The sequence below is a fragment of the Monodelphis domestica genome, chromosome 1 (genome assembly GCF_027887165.1).
Source record: "Monodelphis domestica isolate mMonDom1 chromosome 1, mMonDom1.pri, whole genome shotgun sequence".
In the NCBI taxonomy this organism is placed as follows: domain Eukaryota; kingdom Metazoa; phylum Chordata; class Mammalia; order Didelphimorphia; family Didelphidae; genus Monodelphis; species Monodelphis domestica.
Window position 1 is genome coordinate 510,038,268 of NC_077227.1, and position 22,528 is coordinate 510,060,795.

At 45.1% G+C, this 22,528-nt stretch overlaps 1 protein-coding gene across 23 annotated transcripts in view; it reads right to left on the reverse strand.

Moving 5' to 3' along the window:
* CAMK2B (calcium/calmodulin dependent protein kinase II beta) overlaps positions 1-19,845 on the reverse strand; it is a 311,330-nt gene extending 291,485 nt beyond the window's left edge. For 3 of the 23 annotated variants that reach the window (XM_007475865.3, XM_007475857.3, XM_007475853.3), the window contains exon 1: positions 18,407-19,010. In XM_007475865.3, the coding sequence (XP_007475927.2) occupies positions 18,407-18,471 (65 nt within the window). In that variant the 5' untranslated portion in view covers positions 18,472-19,010. Of the gene's footprint in view, positions 1-18,406 lie in introns of all 23 variants that reach the window. The other 20 variants (XM_007475863.3, XM_001369990.4, XM_056813035.1 and 17 more) reach the window with 13 other exon arrangements.
* Positions 19,846-22,528: the final 2,683 nt, after the last annotated feature.

Sequence of the window (22,528 nt, forward strand, 5' to 3'; positions counted from 1 at the left end):
GTAAAAGCCCAAGAGAGACAGCAATGGATAAAAACTACTTTGATGACCACTCCTGTTACAGAGGCTGAGCCTCATTCTTCCATGTCTTGTCTGGGTATAATTCATTCACCTAAGTTTTTCCATAAATCCTCCACTGAGGACCCACCCAATACCACAGATTCTTTCCTCCAGTTCTTTTCATATTTTGAGGGTTGAGGGGAAAAGGATGAACAATGTACCATTTGGGTTGTTCAGCTGCTATCTCCCATTCTAGTTCCATGCCCAGCCCACCTCCTTTTCCAATCACTCATGCCCTCAATTTTTTACGCCACTTCTCCCACATAAGTCACTTTGCTGCAGCCTATTTACGCCCACAGCTACATTTTTCCACTTCCCTTTGAGTTACTTGGAATCTTGATTCTTCTGAGACTGCGGCATTTTGTGACTCAAAAGTAGGAGAGTACTAAAGGTTTCATATCCTGGGACATTAAGAAGCCTCCTTGGTGAAATCCATAGCATCAGGAAAAGAAGTTGGTCTAACCATTCACACTAATAAAACAAAGTGGATGAAAAAAATATATATCCCTTTCATAAAACAAACTGTATATAATGGACATTTACAGTTTCATATATAATACCCTTTTTGTTCTTTATATATCCAAATTGTGTTTGTTGATAGATGATTAAGTTCATAATAAAAACAATTTTAATGTCTTTTGTCTAGACTATGGCATTCATTTGGAATGACAGTCTACTAAGTTCACATGCACAGCTTTTACAGGCATTGCGGATAGATGGATGAGTAAATGGATGACATGTCTACAACATGCCAGGTACTATGCTAAATACTTTACAAGTATTATCTCATTTGATCTTCTGCACAACTCTGTGAGAGAGGTCCTATCATTATCCATATTTTATAGTTGAAGAAACTGAGGGAAACAGGTTAAGTGACTTGCCTGGGATTATATAGCCAATAAGTGTCTGAAATCAGATCTGAACTTAGGTCGTTCTGATTCCAGGGCAGGCATTCTATCCACCTCACCATCTAGCTGCCAAAATCAGCTCAGAGAAGATGGACAAGCTAGATTGTATTTTGGAAATTATGCAGCTCCTTCATTTCACAATTCCAAATTGCTTCCTGCCACACAAAAGCCCAGCATTAACTAGGTAATGCTATGTGGCTGTGACTGAGTCAGAAAAGCCTGGACTCAAAATCTATCTTAGACACTTAATGGCCCAACGATTTCTAAGCCTCAACTTCCTCATGTATAAAATGGGGCTAATTGTGGCACCTATTTTAGAGAGCTGTTGCAATGATCAAGTAAGCTTGTGTACATTAAGCACTTTGCAAGCCTTCAAAACACTGAATGTCAACTATTATTATTTCTAGTATTGTCACTAATACTGCAGGAAGATCTGACATGAAGGCTCACTCCATAACTTCAGTTTGCTTCTCAATGACATGAAGTTGGACACCCCAAAAGATCTATAAAGAGGCAAAAGAAATTGTGAAATTCAAAAGCTATTTATACAATAACTTTGGTACTTAAGGAGAAATACATACCAAGGCATCCATGCCAATACATGGTACAGAGGAAAGAAAAAAGGATTTGAACTCTGACAACCACTAATCCAATCCTTGGTTTGCTACCAACTAGAAAATAAGAGGCAATACAGAGAGGGCAGCTAGATGACCTAATAAATTGAGAGCCAGGTCTAGAGTCAGGAGATCCTGGGTTCAAATCTGATCTCATGAAAATTCCTAGCTATGTGACATTGGACAAATCACTTAACTTCTGTTGCCAATCTCTTACTGTTCTTCTACCTTGGAACCAATACACAATATTGATTCTAAGACAGAAAGTAAGGGTTGTGGTTTGTTTTTTGGTTTTTTTTAAGAGGCAACAAAACACAAACACTGGACCTGGAGTCCAGAACACTTGGGTTTGCATCGCACCTCAGACACTTCTTATCTTGAGATCCTGGGCAAATCCCATAATGCCTCTATGCCTCAGTTTTCTCATCTATAAAATGAAGGTGTTGGACTAAATGGCCTCTCAGGTATCTTCTATCTCTACATCTATGATCCTAAAACCTCTAAGGTCCCTCACAGCTCTAAATTTAGAACGCTGTGACTCTATGATCCTAGAAGTCCCTTAATTTCACTGGGGCTCCATGTTCTCATCTGTAAAACTGGAGAGTAAGACTAAATGATATCCAAGGTCCTTTCTAGCTGTAAATTTCTAATCCCATGAGCTCCCCCAATCCCTATCTTCCCTCAGCTTCATTTGGAGCAAAGATGATCGCTGAATAGCAGCAGAGGAAAGATGAAGCCTGACAAAGCTCTTGCAAGGAGGACAGGAGTAAAGAAAACAGACTGATCTTCTGCCCATCATTGCAGAGACAAGAGGCTATGGATCCAGCAGAATACTGGATACACTGTCAGGAAAGATGATGTCTTGGTTGGTTTTGCTGAACTGATTTGTTTCTTTTTCTTTTGTAACTTTTGTACAAAGGAAGCCTTACTTGTAGGAGGGGGGAGATATTTTTAGAAAGCATGTAACATAAACACAAAGGGCATAAATTTAAGATCTATGTCTGTGACTATTATAGCTATAGAGATGATCTGGCTATAGAGATAGATATTTTCAAGATGACTCCAGAGCACCACTGTCCATAGCTACAAAATGCATACCAACATGCTTTCCCAACAGTCTTTCTGGGAAGGGGTTTCTTGGGCAGAAAACAGCCAAATAAAACAGATCTGTGCCCAGATAAGAGTGACCACCCAACTTTCTGGACTGGGTTTGACTGACAAATGAGGATTGGGCTCAGAACCTTCAAGGACCTAGCAGGGTAAGGAATACTGTGCCTAATGAGGATGTCTTCTGGGTTCAACTACAGAACTCCCTGAAGATTCTAAAGCTCATTTCTCCAGCAGTCACTGCATCTAAATTAGAAATGCACTCTTGTCAGACACTCCTTACCAAATGGCCCAGATAAAATCAACTGTTTTCTGAGAATCTAAGTATATCTCTACTTACAAGAATAGAAGTAAAGTGAAAGACTTTATTAAGAAATAGGCAGGATGGTGCTGTCAACCAGGGTCTGCTGCTGCTGCTGCTGCTGCTGCTGCTGCTGAAAATCTCTTGGATTTAAGAGCCAAGGCAGAGATATGATGAGAACACCATTATTGCATTAGACTGGACTAGAGGACAAACAGTCCACTAAGGCCTTATTACCCAGAGGGAACACTCAAGAAGATGCAAGACATGTGACACATTTTAGGAACCTGGGTCAAGAGTCAGAAGGGACCTTAGAGAGGAATCCTAGAGCCCAAACCTATTCTTTTACAGATGAGGAAACTAAGGCCCATAGAGGTTAAATCATTCAATCCTAAAATTTGGGCTGATATTTTCCCAAGCATATCCTTCCTACAATTCAGAGAATCAAAATGATATAAAGTAGATAGAGAGCTGGATATAGTACTAGGAGATTGTTGGTGTTCAGTTGTTCAGTCGTGTCTGACTCTTTAGGACTCCCTGCACCATACTGTCTGTGGGATTTTCTTGGCCAAGACACTAGAGTGGTTTACCATTTCTTTCTCCAGTAGATTAAGGCAAACAGAGGTTAAATGACTTGCCCAAGGTCACATAGCAAGTAAGCATCTGAGGCTGGATTTAAATTCAGGTCTCCCTGACTCCAGACCCAGAACTCTATCCATTAAGTTACCTGGCTTCAAATCTTACCTTTAAAGTTTAATATTTACTAGCAGTGTGGAATTCTTTATTTTAAACCCTTCCCTTCTGTCTTGGAATCAAAACTAAGTATCAGTTCCAAGGCAGAAGAGAAGTACAGGCTTGGTAACTGAGGTTAAAGGACTTGCCTAGGTTCATTCATCTAGGAAGTATCTGAAGCCAGATTTGAGTCCAGGACCTCCCATCTCCAGGCCAGGCTCTGTATCCACTGAGCCACCTAGTTGCCTCAGCTTAACCTCAAGTTATTTAACTCTCTGTGCCTCAAATCCCTCATGGGAAATGGGGATGATAATGCCTGTATCGTTTATAAAACAGGAAAATGTAAGGTACTTAACAACCTTTAAAGCAGAATATAAATGTCACTTTGATTATTATCATCCATAATAATCACAGTGGCAAGATCTTTGCATGACACATAGTAGAACTTAATTGGGAGCGCCTCAAATCTTATCTGTTTCAATGCCTGTCTTCCAAAACACATAAAAACAAAAACAAAAAGACCTGCTGTGTCTCGTAATACATCTGTTCAAAAATAAACTAATATAAACAGGTAGAAAAGTTTGTCTCAAATCAGACAAAGCTTCAGGTTTTAGAAAGGTGTGGAAAAAAGATAAATACAAAGTAGAAAAAACAACAGAAAATGCTGATAGTGACAGCTCAAAAAATAGACTGAAAAGATAAAGATCTATATGGAAAAACCACATTAAATGACTTGAGGGTCAACTTTTCCCCCAGTCACTGCAAGGGCTGCCCTGACCCAACCCCCCAGGTGTTCATGCTTTCTCCCATTCCAAAATGACTTTGAATATTTGTTTGGACTTTCCTATATGCATGGTGTCTCCACCTTACCACAATCTCTCTAGTAAAATCTAAGTACCTTGAATACAAGGTCTGTTTATTTTTATTCTTATAGCCCCATTGCCAACCACCATACCTGACATATTCTTCATAAAGACTTACTGAATGGAAGATGAACAAAACTTAAGCAGAAGAAGTAGAAACTGCTAAGAGTGACAATTCAAAAAATAAGACTGAATAGACAAAAGTTCTATCTGGTCAAAAACATTGAATTTAGTCATTTTGGAAGTAATAATACCATGACCACTCTACCTTCTCCTCGAAAGCTGACTCTGAAAATTAGCATTTTCTATACATGTTTGACACTTCAGAGGCCTCTGGGACTGGAAAACCTAATCATATATTTGTTCTCCTGTGAGATTGATGGTTGCTTTTGTTCTTTAAGTGCGAAAAACTAAGGGAAGTTAGAACACTCAAAGCAAATCAGTTCTTACTTTCATTTTGAACAAAATTTTTAAACATTTCAAAGTAAATTCAATTAGCAAACTTGTAAGAGTTTGAATAAAACATACTTTTAAGTTTAATATGCCAAATAGAATAATTTTATAAGGCACAAATCAAATTCATTTATTCATTTGACAAACATTTATTAAGCCCCTTTCTGGGTAGCACACTGTGCAGTTGCCCAATTTTTACTTCCCACAGATGATATCTAAATAATGTGCAACTAGAATGGCTTCTACATTAAATTTAATGAAGATGAGTGTTTTAGCAAAACTTGTGCTTCTGAATTAACAAAATGGTTTTGGTTCTGAAATAAGTGCTTTTAAAAAATACTGCATTTTCCATTCCACAAAGAAAAAATCTACCTTTTAATCTCATGGCTTCCAAACTTTAGGAAAATTGTATATTTCTTACTTGCCCTAAGGCAACCAAGAAACAAATGAAGAACAAGGGCTTGACCCAACCATTCCAATGGTTTTATATACCAAATGCCAGGGTGGTTCAGTAATATCTCAGCTCAAAAGCCGAAAAACAAAGAAGGATACCCAACTTTGGATAGGAGAAATATAGTTCTTGAATTTTAACAGTTCACATTTTAAAATCTCTGAAAATATGGTTATTGGACAAAGATAGTAAATATGATCATTCAAAGACATTGTTATAAACATCCACAAGAGAAAAATAAAGTGGATCAAAATAACATATTGCTCAGAATCTGGAATATAATTGTATGGCTAACCTAGTGCATATATCTTGGAAGGACACATAGAGAGATAATAAATTAGGCTCAGAATCCAACAGGAAGAGAACAGGCTAGATTGTGGTTAATAAATTTAATAGTGCTTTCAAATAAATTTGATCTTTATATTGATCCCAAGCTATTTGCTGCCACAAAAACCTACCTTTTAATGTCAATATTCTTTCAATGATTTGAATATTGAGGGGTTTCTTGTTCTGCTACTAGTTGCACAAGATATCCTCTAAGGTCCCTTCCAAAGATGAGGTTCTGTGGCTACATACTAGATCAGTGATGGCAAACCTTTTAGAGACCATATGCTATGCCCGACACTCCACCAAGTAAGTGCCAGGAGTACCCCACACCCCCTTACCCCACACAAGGAAGGGAAGAAGTGCTCCCATTGGGCTGCTGGGCAGAGGCGTAGGTGAAATGAGGAATGGCCTCAGTGAGTGTAGAGAGGGGGAGGGGATTGGCCTGTGCATTCTGCTCCTCCCTCCAGCTCTGCTGCCTGTGAGTCACCCATCTTACCCCCTGTGCACTCCCATTGGTTGCTGGGCAGAGGCACTGGGAAAGTGAAAAACATCCTCAGGTATAGTGGAGAAGAGGAAGGGAACAGCTCCAAGTCTCTGTCTTTCTAGTAATGAATGCATGGAGGAGAGGGAGGACAGCCACATGCCCACAGGAAGTGTTCTTTGTTCCATATTTGGCACCTGTGACATAGGTTTGCCATCACTGTACTATATGAATAAATAGCTAGGAATCATGGAACACCATGATCTCAGAAAATTCCAAACAGCACCAAACAGCACAGTAAGTCAAAATGGACCACCACAAGTAACTAACAGTAATGCATGAGCAACATATCCTCAAGGTAACCTGGGACCAGAATAGGAGGTGGGCTGGCCATGAAGCAAGAACAAGGGAAAAACAGATGGATAGGGCACCCAAAGGGCTATAGGAAGAGTCACAAAATACCAAATGAATCTGAGAAAAGTATCCAGAGTACTGAGGGGAAGCTTCATGGCAGATTTTAAGAAAGTCCAGCACAAGAAAATCACAGATTTTCAAAGCACTGCAGCACTTGAAGGGTTAACCACACCAAGAAGATTCATGATGCACTCAAGTCCTGAAGCTCCGAGACATGTGAGGAGTCTCTGTAGTTCTCCCATGGCTCAGCACCAGCCAAGAGGTACAAAACTGGTCCCAGAGGACAGGGCAACAGTTGGGACCTGGCCATGACTGATGACCATCACCACAAAGGCAACAAATGGATTTTTCCTCAACCTGGTTCTACTTCTCTCCTCCAGAACTACCTGGTTCTCAAGGTGTCTCAGTCAACAGTCAGTCAATAAGAATTTATTAAGTGCTTGCTGTATGCTAAGCATTGTGCCAAGCTCTCAGGATACAAAGAAAGACAAAAGACCCTATCCTTGAGGAGCTCACAGTCTAATATTAATTCAAACATTCATTTCTATATAAATGATTACAAGGAATCCCTAGCGAGATCTTGAATGGTTTTATGATAATGGTTGTCATTTATTATAATACTTTAATGTTTGCAAAGCACTGTATAATATCTCACATGGGACTTTCAACAGCCCTGTGAAGTAGATGCCAAAAATGCTATATAATCCCCATTCTACAGATGGGGAAAGCAAGGCCCAAGGAAGTTAAATGGCCTTCCTATGGTCATGGAGGTACTTGAATATATATTATATATAAATATGGTCAGAGATAGGACTATATCAGAGGTAGGATTTGAACCCAGACCTTCCAACCCTCTACCCACTATGCCACAGCACCTCCAACCTTTGTAGCTCACTATATCATCATTCATTGTCACGAGGAATCCCACCATGCATGCTGTGCTACCACCAAAGGAAGTTGCTAACAATTCATGTGACACCCAGCAGAAACTCAAAAAAACTCTGCCTCTGCTTGGAGACCTCCATGAGGAGAGTCTACAGCCTCATGAAGCACTTTGCTCCACTTTGGGAGAGCTCTAACTATTAGGAAGCATGACCCTAAATTGGCCTCTTTGCAACTTCAGAGCAGAGGACCACAGGTCTCAAGCCGAATGGGGAAAGGACCTCAGAGATCATCTAGTCCAACCCCTTTGTTTTACAGATGAGAAAACTGAGGTCTGGGACAGTGAAACAACTTCTGCAGGGTCCCAAAGGCAACACAGAACAAAGCTGAGACTGGAATCCATCGCCTCTGCCTCCAAATCCTGCCCTCTTTCCAATGTGCTGTTGTACCTTTGGGATCCTACTGCATTATCTCAGAGAGAGTTATCTCTGGCCCTCACTGAGAACTATTCAAGCCCCTCGAAGTTCCAGGCAGTAAGACGGGCAACCTGGAAGGCTGGCTAAAGGTGAAAGAGAATCCTTCTAAGAGGCAGCTCCCACCCCCACCCCATCCCCACCCCAGCAGCTGCTTCACAGTTGGACAGAGGAGAACAAACCCCGGGGAAGATCTGCCGTCACCCTCTCTCCCCACCTCCAGCATAAAGAAGCTGTCACCTTTTGGCAGGCCTAGTTACAGGCTGATGTGGGGCCACCAGGGCTGGGAGATTGCTTTAAAATATAGCCATTGATTCCATGACAAAAATAGAAATAGTATCCAGGGCTAGTAAGGCAACGAGGGCAAGTCTCCTGTTGGGAAGGACGGAGAACCCTGCAGTCACTGGCTCTTCTCTTCAAGACCGAGAGCACTCAAGGAGGGCTTGACTTGGTGCCAGTGGCTGGAGCTTTAAATAAACTTGGGTTCCATCCACCTAAGGCCACAAACACTCATGACAACAGTGTACTTAAACAGCCCTATCAATGGCAATGGGCCAATGAGGCTGCTGGCAATTCACCATCTCCTGTGTGAACATGAGCAAGTCCTTTCAACCTCCCTAAGCCTCAGTTTCCCCATCTACAAAATAAACATCACCATATTTACCCTGCTTGTTAGTTATTTTGTATTTATTCTACACACACACACACACACACACACACACACACACACACACACACACACACAATATCTCAAATAGGATCTAATCTCCCTGAGAATAGGGATAATGTTATCATTCCATACATTTGGTATCCCTCGCACCTAGAAGAGTACCTGACACACAGTAGGTGCTTAATAAATAACTGTTGGGTTTTTTCAAGGTTTCTAGAAACCTAGAATAGGTTTTTTTCAAAACTTCAAGGTTTTTTCAAGGGAAATGCTATAAATTTCAATGTGCCAGAGAAAATAAATTTGCTATTAAATCATAGCAACAACAAGGAACAAATCTCCCAGGGCTCAATTTAAAGCCTAAGTCACCTCTTTCTGTCAGATGGGAGATGGACTCGTGGTCCATCAGCCACGGGGGTGAGAGATAGGACTAAGATAATCAAACAGAGCCTGCCCTTTTCCCAGAGCAGGCAAGGAGTTCCCCACTGGGATCACAACATTACCTGCTCTCCCTCTTCTATTCTCTTCCCCAAAATAGGCATCTAAATCCCATGATCCTATATATGACAGTATAACCCAGTGAATGAAGCTGGACTTGTGGGCTCTGGAGGATCTGGGTTTGAATTCCACCTCTGACACTTTTGGGAGCCATGGCAAGTCACTGGACTTCTATATCCCTTTTGTCCTCTTCCTCGTGATATACTCCTTCAAAATCCTTTCTCTCACTGGCAGATTCAGACAACATAATGATAGAGGAACAAAAATAAAACACTGGCAAAGTAGAAAGATCTGCAGTCAGGGGACTTTTCTGCCTAGAATTAGAAGCAAGAAGACCTGAGTTTGAATCCCACCTCAGAATAACTAGCTGGTTGCCCCCTAGACAAGATATTCAATTTCTCTGGGCTTTAGGTTCCTTATCTATAAAATTACAGGATGATAGCCTGTGAGGTCTCTTCCAGGTTCAAACCCAAGCTCTTCCATCTGTGTGACCTTGGGCAAGTAACTTTTCTCAACTCAGCTTCCTTCCTTTTAAAATTAGAAATTAGAACTATATGACTTCTAAAGTCCCCTTAAGATCCAAAGCTGAGCCCAGCAATAGCCTTTCTACTCCCAGTGCTTCCTGCTCAAGCCCCTGTTACCTCTTGCCTGGATCCCTGTAATGATCTCCTAACTGTTCTCTCTGCCTCCAGTCTCACCCCTCTTCAATTCATCTTTTATAGGGAAGTAGATACTACATTCTAATTATGTTTCTTCTCTTCTCAAAAACTTCCAGTGGTTCCCCACAACTTACCAAATAAAATACACAGTCTGGCATCCAAAGTCTTCCATGATGCCTCCAGACACCTTCCCAGTCCATTTGAATTATTCCCTTTCTCAGACTCTACATTCCAGCCAAAACAGAGTAAACTAGTCATTCCTGGTCTCACCTTGCTCTTATCTGCACACACACACACCCCCACCACCACCACCACTGTCTAATCTACCCCTGCCATATTTGGCAAGCTCTGTATAATAACAGTGTTACCTTGGATAAGTCTTGGGATTTCTGATCCTCAATGGCCTCTGTAAACTGAGGGGCCTGGATTAGATGGCCTCTGTTTGAGGCTCCTTCCTGCTCCAAATCTATGTGCTTATGATGCCTCAAAGCCCACTTTTGGAGTTCCTGGATCCTTCAGCTTGAAGCAACCTCTCTCTTCTTGTATGTCTCAAACCACTGTTAGGTCTTCTCCAAACACTTGTATCCTGGCTTATATTCTCATGAACCCATATTGAGCCAACTACTATGATGTGGCAGGCACTGTCCTGGGTGCTAGATATACAAAGGCAAAAACAAAATAAACCCTGCCCTCAAGGAGCTCATATTCTAGTGGGGGAGGGGGGGTTGGAGGGATGCACACATATACTTCTATAGATATTTAAGATGTCCCAAAAATCTTAGTTCAGCACTAAGCTTGGGGCATACCCTATACAAGGTAGTTTTTTAGGGAAAGGTATTAGCAACTAGGTAGAAGGGGATGGTACTGGGAAAAACTTTATATAAATTAGTATTTAAAGCCTTGAAGACCAACAAGGGATTCTTAGAGGCAATGTTTCCACACTTCTTGATTGGATTTGGAAATAAGAAGCTTGGTTCAAATCAGGTCTGCTATTTATCTACCTGTGAGATCTTGGGCAAGTTATTGCAATCAACAAGCATTTATTAAGCATCTTCTGTGTCAGGTCAGGCACTGGAACCCGGGATACAAGGCAAAATGAAAGAGTTCCACCCTCCCTCCAGAAGTTTATTACGACCATTTATTTCTGCATATGCCTCATTCCCTCTAGCTTTCTAGACGACAGGCTCCTTGAGGGCAGAAACTTGTCTTTCATCTCTTGTTTCTGACACTATTAAGCCTGGGTGCTATTAATAGATGCTCACGCTCTGCTTGCTCACTTAAACTAGATTAGGAATCCAATAAGGCAGGCTGCTGGCTACCTAGTAAAAGGCACAGGGACTTAAGACATTAGCTGACTGATTAGCTAGAAGAGAAGCTGTCATAGATCAATCGAAGCTCTGGAATTACCCCCACCCTCCTGCCCAGTCAGAGACTCAGCCCACTGTTGTTGAGAAGATTCACAAGCCCCATAAACCTTCAGTTTCCTGGTGTCAAGAGAAGGCTCTCTTTTGTATTTGACAGAGGCCAGGTAAGTAGCTGTACAGAGCCTGAGGATGAGGATTCAAATCCTGGCTTATTTACAACCTATAGCCCATGGATAAAACATTTAACCTCTTTGAGTCTGGATTTTTTTTCATCTATAAAATGCAAGGAAGTGGGGTTGGACTAAATGGTTTTCAAGGTCTCTTCTGATTCTAAATTCTATGATCCTATATATGGCAGGATAGCACAGTGAATAGGGCACTGGACTTGTGAACTCTGGAGGATCTGAGTTTGAATTCCACCACTCATTTTTGAGAGTCAAGGCAAGTCACTGGACTTCTAAGGGTCTCAGCCTCATCAACTAAAATGGATGATAATATTATAATCTTATGATCATAAGAGCTCCTGCCTCAGAGTTACTGTAAAGATCAAGTGAGGGGATGTAAGTCACACTTCTTTTCAAACCCTGAAATGCTCTTTAAATGTGTTATGATGATGCTATGACAAATACAAATGGTTAAAGGGGACACCATGGGCTCAAGAGGAAAGTCCTGTGTCCTCACTTCCCTTCTCCCCTTTTCCTTCCCACCAAACAGAGCCCCAAAGCCTCCATGCAGGGCAGAAGTTGCTAGTCATGGGAAATCAGAGAGAAGAAGAACGGAGTCACAGGGCTAGTAGGCATCACAGACACAAGGACCTTTGGGCGGCTTGCCTACATAACAGAGACTGCATGCTATGTGTCTAGGCTAGCCAGTCAAAGTTGTTGGCTGAGAGTTATGATCTCAAGGTCACCAATCTGGGTCACAGACGACTGAGTACTGTGGCTAAGGTAAGCACGTAGAAGAGGCGAGGGAATCGGTATTCACCAGGAATCGGGACAGCACGGGCAAGAGATTATTGAAGGAAGACCCTTAGACTCAGTCACCTGAGAAGCCAAGATCATCATAATTCACATTTATATAGCGCTTTAAGGTTAACAAAGTGTTTTCTTCCAAAAGAACCCCATGAGAGTGTACTATTACCCTCAGAAGGAGGAAACCCAGAGACTTTACATGACTTGTCCAAGGTCACATAGTCCATACGTGGCTAAACCCATTTTACATATAACCTGATGATCTGGTCTTAGACACTTCCTAACTATGTGACCCTGTGCAAGTCACTTAACCCCAATTGCCTAGCCATTACCACTCTTTTGTCTTGAAACTGATACTAAGTATCTATTTTAAGACCTAAGGTAAGGGTTTAAAAAAAAATAATCTGATGGAGTAAAGCACTGGCCATGGAGTCTGAAAGACCTGGGTTTCAATTCTGCCTTAGTCAATTTAATTCAATTCATTTCAAAATGTCTAAGTGTATGAATATAGTGAGCCAGGCACTATACCAGGCCCTTAGGGAGACAAAGATAAAAATTAAAAAGTCCCTGCCTGAAGGTAAGTCATGTTCTAATGTAACTAATTCATGGTTAGTAATTGTGTAACCCAGGGTATGGCACTTTACTGTCTCTGAGCCTCAGTTTCTTCCATCTGTAAAATGAAGATAATAATAACATCTCTCACAGGTTTATAAGATAAGGAATGTAAAGTACAAATTTCAAAGCATAATAAATATACAAGTCAGCTCCTAGATCTTCTTTTGCAAGTCTTGGTCTCTTTTTGCTACAGGGCAGCATCAGGGAACCCCAGTGGGGCCACAGGGGACTCATCAAGTGCCATGTGCCAGGCATTACGCTAAAGCACCTTATAAATATTATCTCATTTGATCCACAGCTGAAACGCTAATGCCTCAGATCCCAAAAAAGGTCTATGGCAACAGTTGCTCCAACAGAAGGCAAAGGCCATCATGTGCTGCTGCTGCTGCTGCCTTTTAAGGTGGGTCACCTCTGATTGGCCTTCTGAATTTAAAGGGCCCTCCTGAATCTCCAACCAAGTTCCATCAGAGCCAACAGATGCTGCTTGGCACCCTCTCTTGGCTCTTAGGGAGGTGGGAAAGGTCATCCATGAATGATGGAGTGTTTGCTCTGAAGTCTTAGATTCTAGATTCTCCCTTACCACTGCTCTCATCCTCCAAGGACTGAGCAAGGACCCTGGTCAGAAGAGAGCTGATACTTTAGTTCTATCCAATTCTGAGCTGCTCTGGATGCCTGAGCGACAGCTCTCCCTAGGATCTGATGTAAAAGGAGGGGGTTGGGCCAGATGAGTCTCTCATGGTGGCAAGAAAGGACGGCTTCTCCTTCACACAGGTGCATGTGAATTAGCCTAATTAGATTGTCCAAGGGTTTATAAATCACAGTGAGGAGCCAGAGATGGAGATAAAGCTGTTCTCAAATCATTCCGTGGTCCCATTTTCCCATTGCATGAGAGTTTTGTGCTAGCCCTTTCCTCCCTCTCTCCCTGTCCCTGTCTGTCTCTCTATTTCAGTATCTGTCTCTCTGTCTCTGTCTCAGTCTCTGTCTCTCTCTCCTTCCCACCCCCAAGAGAACATGTATCTGACATCAGGACTCCAATGACATTCCAGGAGGAGTCAATCTTACTTTCTGATTCCACAGTCTCTGATCTCAAAAAGATCAGACTCAATGGTCCTCAAAGGCATCTCCTGATGTTCTCTATAGCTTTGAACCCTCACCCTCTCTGTGTCCTCCCTACAACATTTTACCACTTGGGAAACTAATGGGGTCTACAGGGTCATAGCCCAAGGTCATGCAAAACAAAAAATTCAAACATGCTATTCAATAACCTACCAATTTTTCCCTTTAACATCTTCTGATATATTATCCCAAGAAAACAAAACTGAACTTCCAAGGTCATGGTTAATTGACTCAGAGTACAATATATGAGGAACCCTAAAAGAAAAATGGGGGCCGACAGGTGGCAAAATAGAATGCTAGGACTTGCAATCAAGAAAACTTGAATTCAAATCTGGCCTCAGATACTTACTAGCTGTGAGACCCTGGTCAAGTCACTTAACCCTATTTGCCTCCATTTCCTCATTTGCAAAATGAACTTGGAGAAGGAAATGGCAAACCACTCTGATATCTTTGCTAAGAAAACCCCAAAAATAGACAAAACTGAAAATAACTGAATAAAAAGAAAAGAATGGCATGCTGCTTACAATCTGTATGACCTTGGGCAAGTCACTTCCATTCCTCTAGGGCTGTTTCCTCATCAACCAGAAGTCAGAAACCTGACTAAAGAAGTCAGCTAGCATTAAGGATATCCCAGAAGAGCCCCACAACCTGAAAGCTGAACTACAGATCCCTCCACCTAAAAAATGACCCCAAAGCACTTTTTTTTGGTGTGTGCACACGTGCATGTATGTATGCATGTGTAAGGAGGAAAGGAAGAATTAGAGGAAAGAATTTTGTTGTTGTTCAGGCATGTCCAACTCTTCATGACATCACTGGGGTTTTTCTTGACAGAGATTCTGGAGTGGTTGGCCCTTTCGTTCTCCAGCTCATTTTACAGATAAGAAAACTGAGGCAAACAGGATCAAGTGATCTCCCCAGTGTCTTACAGCTAATAAAAGTCTGAGACCTGTTTTGAACTCAGAGTGTTCTAGCCACTGCACTACCCAGCTGGACCCCTAAAGTACTTTCAAGAAAAGTGCTCCAGTTTGTTCTCAAACCAGCAATGTCAGAGAAACTGTGAGTGGGAGGATGGTCCACCTACTTGGCTATCCAATTTAACTCAACTTTTATCAATTGAATGAAAGATAAGGCTTAGAGGATACAAGGTCCCTGCTCTCAAAGGAATTTATGGTCTATTCGGAAGATACAATATTGCCCCCTTGCTCCCCTCAAGATTCAGATAACTCAACCATTTCATCATCTCTTCTCTTTTCCCATCCACTTGTGAGCAAAATTTGTTGCAAATAAGCCTTGCTCTCCTGACCAAAGTCCCTACACCCTTCACACATAGGTTGCCTACAGCCTCTGATCAATGACGTTTTGGTTTTTTGATCCAGACCTATGATTTCACTGGCATGGGGAAATCCCAGGGAGGAAACACTCTTTACTAATTCAGATTGGCACCAATGCTGCAATGTGGTCTTTTCCCCCTAAAACTCTTGATTTCTGTGTTAGTATCAGTTCAAAGATAGAAAATGTAGCAAGGGCTAGACAATAAGAGTTGACTGATTTGCCCAGGGTCACAGAGTTTGGAAGTGTCTGAGGCCATATTTGAACCCAGGTCCCTCTGATTCCAAGCCTGATATCTTATCCACTATGCTTCCACTTTAGTCTTAGAGAGGTGATGATGGAAGTTAAAAGTCAAATGACCTGTCTGCCATTAGTCACAGCAATGACATTCAACAGACCCAGACCTGAACCCAAGCCTTCTTCACTCTGAAGCCAGCTATACCACCTTTCCTTTGATTAAATAAACATTTATCAAGCACCCACTAAACACTGAGCAGCCAGCTGGGGGAGATACAAAGTCTGGAAGAAGAGAGGCCCTACCTTCATGGAGCTCACAGTCTAGCAGTCTATCAGCAGACACAGATAAAGGTATTTATATAACAAAATTACACATGACTAAGTATATCTGGGCAATGGAAGCAAAGTGGTACATAAGGTAGGGGTGGCGGGGAAGTGAAGTCCTTTCCAACAAGAGGAATCAAGGAGGGGCAGCAATAAAGGAGGTAAGTTCTCAGGGTTTTCAGGGGGTTCTCAGGGGGTGAAATACAGTGAGGATGATTGGGAAATCCCCTCATTCCCCTACAGAGATTTTCAGTTAGCAGTGAGCAGGATCCCTCACCTCAAGGTATCACCACATAGGTTTTCATGGAGGGAAGTAAATGTAGTCAGGAAAGGGGATAAAACATTTCCCAGAGCTTCAATTGCCCCAGAACAAAGGGAAATTGGCTGCCTTTCCCAACCCACCTCCACCTAAGTCCAAAGCCAGGATAAATCAGAGAAAGAAAGGACAAGCTCTTGAAAATTACCTTGTCTGTTTCGCAGATTTTACAGATGAGGAAAAGTGAGGCTCAGAAGAGGGGAGGGATTTCCCCAAAGACACACAGCTAGCTAATGGCAAAACCTAGATTAGAACCTTGATCTGACCTCTTACTCTACCCCTTTGATTTCACAGCTACTTCCTCAGCTTGGTACCACAGTGCCACCAAGGGTTCCCTGCCCACAGAAGGTACTGAGTACTTCCACTTGACTTGGAATCCTATCTCACTAGAGCAATATGTTATGGAAATGCCAGACCCCTGGGAAGCCCAGCCTGGAAGATTCAGGGTATGGGAAAGAAAGGAAGGAAAGCTGGGCCTTATTCCTGGATTAACTCTGCCCCTATCAACCATTCTGGGAACACTGGCAGATGAGGCTGCACACCTTCCCACAAAGGAAATTGCAGAAAGCAGGCTCTCTGCTGCTTTCAACCTGTAGGCCCTGAAAACAGTTGCTTGAGAGGAACCATCCCCCAGCACTCACTCTAAGGCCTGCATCCCCAACTATGGCTTCTGTCTGCTCTTCCCAGCAGGTGCTTCTGCAGGGAAACTTCAGTGCCCTCTCCTCAAGCCCCGCCTCCAGACCAGCAGTAGGTTCCCCCAAAGGCCACAGGCAGCAAAATCAGTCCAAAATCTTTCTCCCTCCCTGATCTCCAAGACTTCTCAGAGGAGGGAAAGCCTAGAGAATCAGGACCTTTTAGTGAGTAAACTGAGCAAAGACCGAACCTCAAGGAACGGCCTTTCTCTCATATATACATGCGCGCGCGCGCGCACACACACACACACACACACACACACACACACACACACACACACACACACACACACACACACACACACGCGCGCGCACACACACACACACACACACACACACACACACACACACACACACACACACACACACACACACACACACACACACACACACACACACACAAAATATCACATCCCTCCCAGCCGGTCTCAAGGAGGGGTAGGGGGCTAAGGAGTGCAGGTTTAAGGATTCAAAACCTCCGGGCATCTGGAAGGGCCTTGGAAAACCAGCAAGTCCTCCGCCAGGGCACCACTCGCACCCACTTGGTTTGTACCGCCTGCGGCGGCTTTCTCCCCCAACCCCCCCACCCCCCGAGAATGGGCGGGCCCTCTTTGGACATCTCCACCCAAACCCCTGCCGGCTTCTGGAGATGCAGAAGGCAGCAAAGCCGTGTGCCAGCACATGGCCGGGACGGCCTGGCGAGCGGAGTGCCTTCCTTAAACCCCAGCCCCCCAGCTCCACCCCGCCTCGACAAGGGCAGCCCCTTCTCCGCAAAGGGGTCGAGAGCTGAAGTCCAGCGGCAGTCCTCGCCCCGGGATCCTCCGGACTGCACGTCCGCAGCTGCTAAGGGCAGGGTAGCGGAGCAGGCCGGGGCCGCCGTTGGGGGGGGGGGGGGGGAAGAGGGATCGGCCGCTCGCCACCTAAAGACCCCCTCCCCCTAGCCCCCGGCCAGTTTCAGCCCTCGATCCTCCCCTTTGAGAAATGCGTCACGTCTGCATGCCGTTCGGGAGGCACCTGCACCCGCCCCCGCCGCCCCCACGCCCTTAATAAGCCCCGGGCGCCCAGAGCGGAGCTGCCTAGGCTGAAGTGCGAGAAGCGAGAGATGGCGGGGGAGGGGCAATGAAGGAAAAAGGGGGACCTAGAGGACTGTGGCCATGCTACTGCCACTAGCACGGCAGCAGCCGGGTCCAAGGAGCCACGCTGTCAGGCTGGCCCTGGGACGCCCCGGCGCCAGGGAGCGCGCAAAGAACTGGAAGGTGCACGGGGCCCGCAATGCGCCCCCCGCCCCTGACCTCAAGCCTCGGCACATGGGCACACACACACACACACACACACACACACACACACACACACATTCAGGAAAGCACAGATGCAGACTACAGACACAGGGCGCTTCCTAGAGGGGAGGGGGACACTGAAGGCACAGGTTTCATCCTCCCGCAGGGCTGGCGCAGCCCCCCACCCCCTGGCTCCGGGACACAGCCCCAGCCCTGTCTTCTCCTCCCCTGGACTCCCCCTGCAGCTCTCCCCCAGCGTGCACCGCCTGGATTCTTACTTGCCAATGTCTTCATAGAGCTGATACTCGTCTGTAAAGCGAGTGCAGGTCACGGTAGTGGCCATCGCTGCGGCCGCGGAGAGGGTTCGGAAAGCTGCCGCTTCCCTTGCTGCGCGCTCTGGACTCAGGCTCTCGGCGGCGGCGGCGGCGGAGGCGGAGGCGACGGTGGCGGCGCAAGGCTCTGGGGGCGGCGCGGTGTAGCCGTCAAGCAGTTCAGGCTCAGGATCGGTCTCGGACTCGGACTCAGGCTCGGTCTCCGGCTCAGGCTTAGCCCCGCAGCGGCGGCAGCGGCGGCGGCGGCAGAAGCAGCAGCAGCAGCAACGCGGGCAGAGAGTGACACCTCCGCTCCAGGCGGGGGGCCGGAGGCTGGGGGGCTGGCTCTGGGCAGCGCAACGCGAGATCTGCTCGCTGCGTGTGTGCCACACACCTACACGCGGGAGGAGGCGCGGGGCTCTGCCGCACACGCCGTGGACCGGCCCCTCCCTCTCCCCTGCGCGGCACCCCCCCCACACACACAGACACCACGCACGCGGGGACCCGCACACAGCACAGAGTGGACCCACCCCGCTCCTCCTCCCTGCGGAACACACACGCGGGCAAGTGCACCCAGCGTGGACCCACCCCTCCCTCTGCCCTGCCGGCAAGTCCCTCCCCCCCACCCACAGTCACCCTCGAGGAGGCCAGCACCCCTGTGGATCTCCAGCTCCACTGCACACTCGTGGGTGGCCCCTCCACCCCCACCACTTCCCCGCACTGCACAATACCCTTCACACTCACACCGGCAAATTGAACGCCAAGTTAACCAATCCGACCCCTTCTTCCTTCAGGACACCCACTCCTGCATACAGGGTAGGTGACCCTCCAACTCCTCGATGCCTGGCACACCTAAGAACCCTTCCCCTAAGGCTGAAGCAGATTTGGTTTGGAATATATAGACTATAAGTATAGAGTGGAGACCCTACAGAGTCCCTGGAGAGAGACAGCAGCAGGGTTGTAAGGAGATAGGGAAACTGTCTCCCCACCCCCAATTTAACTCATCCTCTCAGGCAAATATGAACCCCAAGGGAGGAGGTAGAGTCTTTCCACCAACTGGATCCCTGGGACCATAGATCTTGATTTTAGCCACCCTCTTAATCCCAACCACTCCTCTCCACTCTCACTCACCCCCTACAAATGGTAGTTTTGAGCAAACGCAGTTCGCAGTTCCGAGGCCAGAAAGAGCCCAGGAGACAGAGGGGGCAGGAGGTTAAGCCAGTAAAAAACAGACAGCCTCTTCCTCCTTTCCAGCCACCATCACGAACCACTGGTTGGCTCTAAACTTAAGATCTTCCTTGCCCTAGAGTAGAAACATTCCCAGCCTTCCACCAGGGCCCTTTGCCCACCCACCTGCCCACTCTTCAATGCCTGGAAGAGGATCTATCTCCTCAACTGGGAGGGAGGCCCTGGACCCAGATTGCAGGCATCAGTCCCTCACTGCAAGGTGCCAGAGCTGTTGCTATGGGCAGCAACAGGGAGGAGGAGATAAGGATCCTGAGGAGGGGGAGGGAGGGAATGGAAGAAAAACTGACCCGGTTTCACAAACAAGAAACCATTACTTCAGGGTCAGGTGCTGGATCCCTGATTCCCCAAGCTTCATATCTAGAAATTATGAGCAAGGAAGAGTGTCTGGCTGTACCTACCAGCATGGATCATACTGTCAATCCACAGGAGCATAATATCAAAGACTTAGGGCCAGAAGGGTTCCCAGAACCTATCTAGTCCAATCCTCTCATTTTGCAGATAAAGAAACTGAGGCCCACAGAGGTTAAGTGTGCTCTTAAGGTTACAGTAGTAGTGCCAAAGGAAAAATTTGAACTTGGATGCTCTGATGGAATGTCCAGTGTTTACTCCCCTGGTACCTTCAGCACCTTCATTTTAATTAGGAGAGTTTATAGAAAGGTGATAGCTCAGGATTAGAGTCTGAATATTAGACTATGAGGGAAAGGTTTCTGAACACTCACTATTGAAGGAGTCAAAAGAAAGAATGGATTACTGAAGTTCATCTAAGTGCAGCATAAGGAATGCTGGCTTTGGAGTCACAGAACCTGAGTTTGAATTCTGTTTCTATTATTTAATACTTTTGCAACCTTAAAAAAGCCTTCACTTCAGGGGCATCTTAGTAGCATAGTGGGTAGAGTTCCAGGCCTGGAAATGGGAGGATGCAGGATTCAAATCTTGTCTCAGATAATTCCTAGCTGTGTGACTCTGAGCAAATCACCAAACCCCCAATGCCCAGCCCATACTGCTCTTCTGCTTTGAAATGGATACTCAGTATTAATTCTAAAACAGAAGAAAGGAAGGAGGGAGGGGAGGGGAGAGAGAGAGAGAGGGAGAGAGAGAGAGAGAGAGAGAGAGAGAGAGAGAGAGAGAGAGAGAGAGAGAGAGAGAGAGAGAGAGAGAGAGAGAGAGAGAGAGAGAGAGAGAGAGAGAGGGAGAGAGAATTCTCTTTAATGCTAAGACAATTTTCTAATCTTCAAAATAAGGTAGTTTGGGATAGATCTCTAAAGTGCCAGCCCTAAATCTAGGATCTTCTGGCCTACATAGTCTAGTTTCTTCTGGCACTACTAATCTCTTCCTGAATCTAAACCCCCAACCCCCATTCAGGGTTATTCCTCAGAAGGGCCTCTGGACTGCCCTGCTCTCAGAAAACAGGACCTCCTCACAGATGAAATGACAGAAAACAACAGAGACAAAACCTGGGCACTCATCTGGCATTTATTATTCTTCTACTGCTGACCTAGTCAGGGCTCCAGAATAAGGCCCCACCTCCCAGCTTCTAATTATTGGCCCTGCCCAGACTGAGCTCCTCTATTTCCCCATTTCCAGGACCTGCCTCAGGACAAAATCTCTCCCACCTCCCAGGCATATTTCTCCAACATGGGCAAAACTGGACATCTATACCTCCTCCACTTCTTGTCTGTCAGAAGCACCTCCTGCACCTTCACACAAGACTTTTATCATCACCTGCCATGAAATTGGATTTGGGTGAAGGACCCTGAATAGTCTTTGTTTGTCCTTCCCTCAATAGACCTCTCTCCAACCATGGATATCATCTCTCTCAGTGGTTAGTGTACTCCCCCTATACCTACACCCTCAAGTACTTCTCATCCCAATCATTCTGAACCCCTGGCTACTGATGTGAAAACCTTGTTTTCCTTAGCACCACCAGCCCACTCCCTTACTCCTATCTACCTCAACCCAATGTTCCACCAAAGATCTTGCTCCTTCCACAGTGCTCACTGCAATTGATCAGTTATTTCAATCATGGCTGACCCTTTGTGGCCTCATTTGGGTCTTCTTGGCAGAGATACTGGAGTGGGTTGCCATTTCTTTCTCCAGCTCATTCTACAGATGAGGAAAGTGAGAAAGACAGGGTTGAGTGAATTGCCCAGGGTCACATAGCCAGTAAGTATCTAAGGCTAGATTTGAACTCAAGAAGATGTCTCCCTGTACTGCCTAGCTACCCTGACTCACCTTAAATCTCTTCCATTCTCTAGTACTCACTGAAAAGTGGTTTTCCCCTGATTGCTTCCTTTGGCACCCTTTCTTTTACTGTTTTACTCATACTCCCAACTCAGTGGTCCTAGTGGAGAAGTTGGAATACTCTGTTCTCCATGGTCACTTCCAGACTTTTCCTCTCATTCCTCTAAGCCATAATCCGGAGTCCCTCTACCATGCCTCTTTGCTGGATGCCTTTGTTCCCATACCACCATTTCCAGCTTCTTTTTAATGTATTATATTCAGTATTAGAATGTAAGCCCCTTGAGGGCAGAGACTATCTTTCTTACTAGTATTTTTTCCCCCCCAGGACTTAGTAGAACAGTGCCTAGTACATTCGTGTTTAACAAATGTTTGTTGACTGATTGACTTACTCCACCATCACAAAGAAACCTCTCTTCTTTTGAGGTTCACAATGTCCAGATTTATTACTCACAATCCGGATCCTACTGGCCATTTTCTATAAACTATCAGGACATTCTCCTTCCTTCTTCAGTGACTGGTTCATAGTCTTTCTCTGCACCCAATACCTGCCTTCATATCATAAGACTTCAACATACCTATTGATGCTCCCTCAAACAGCTA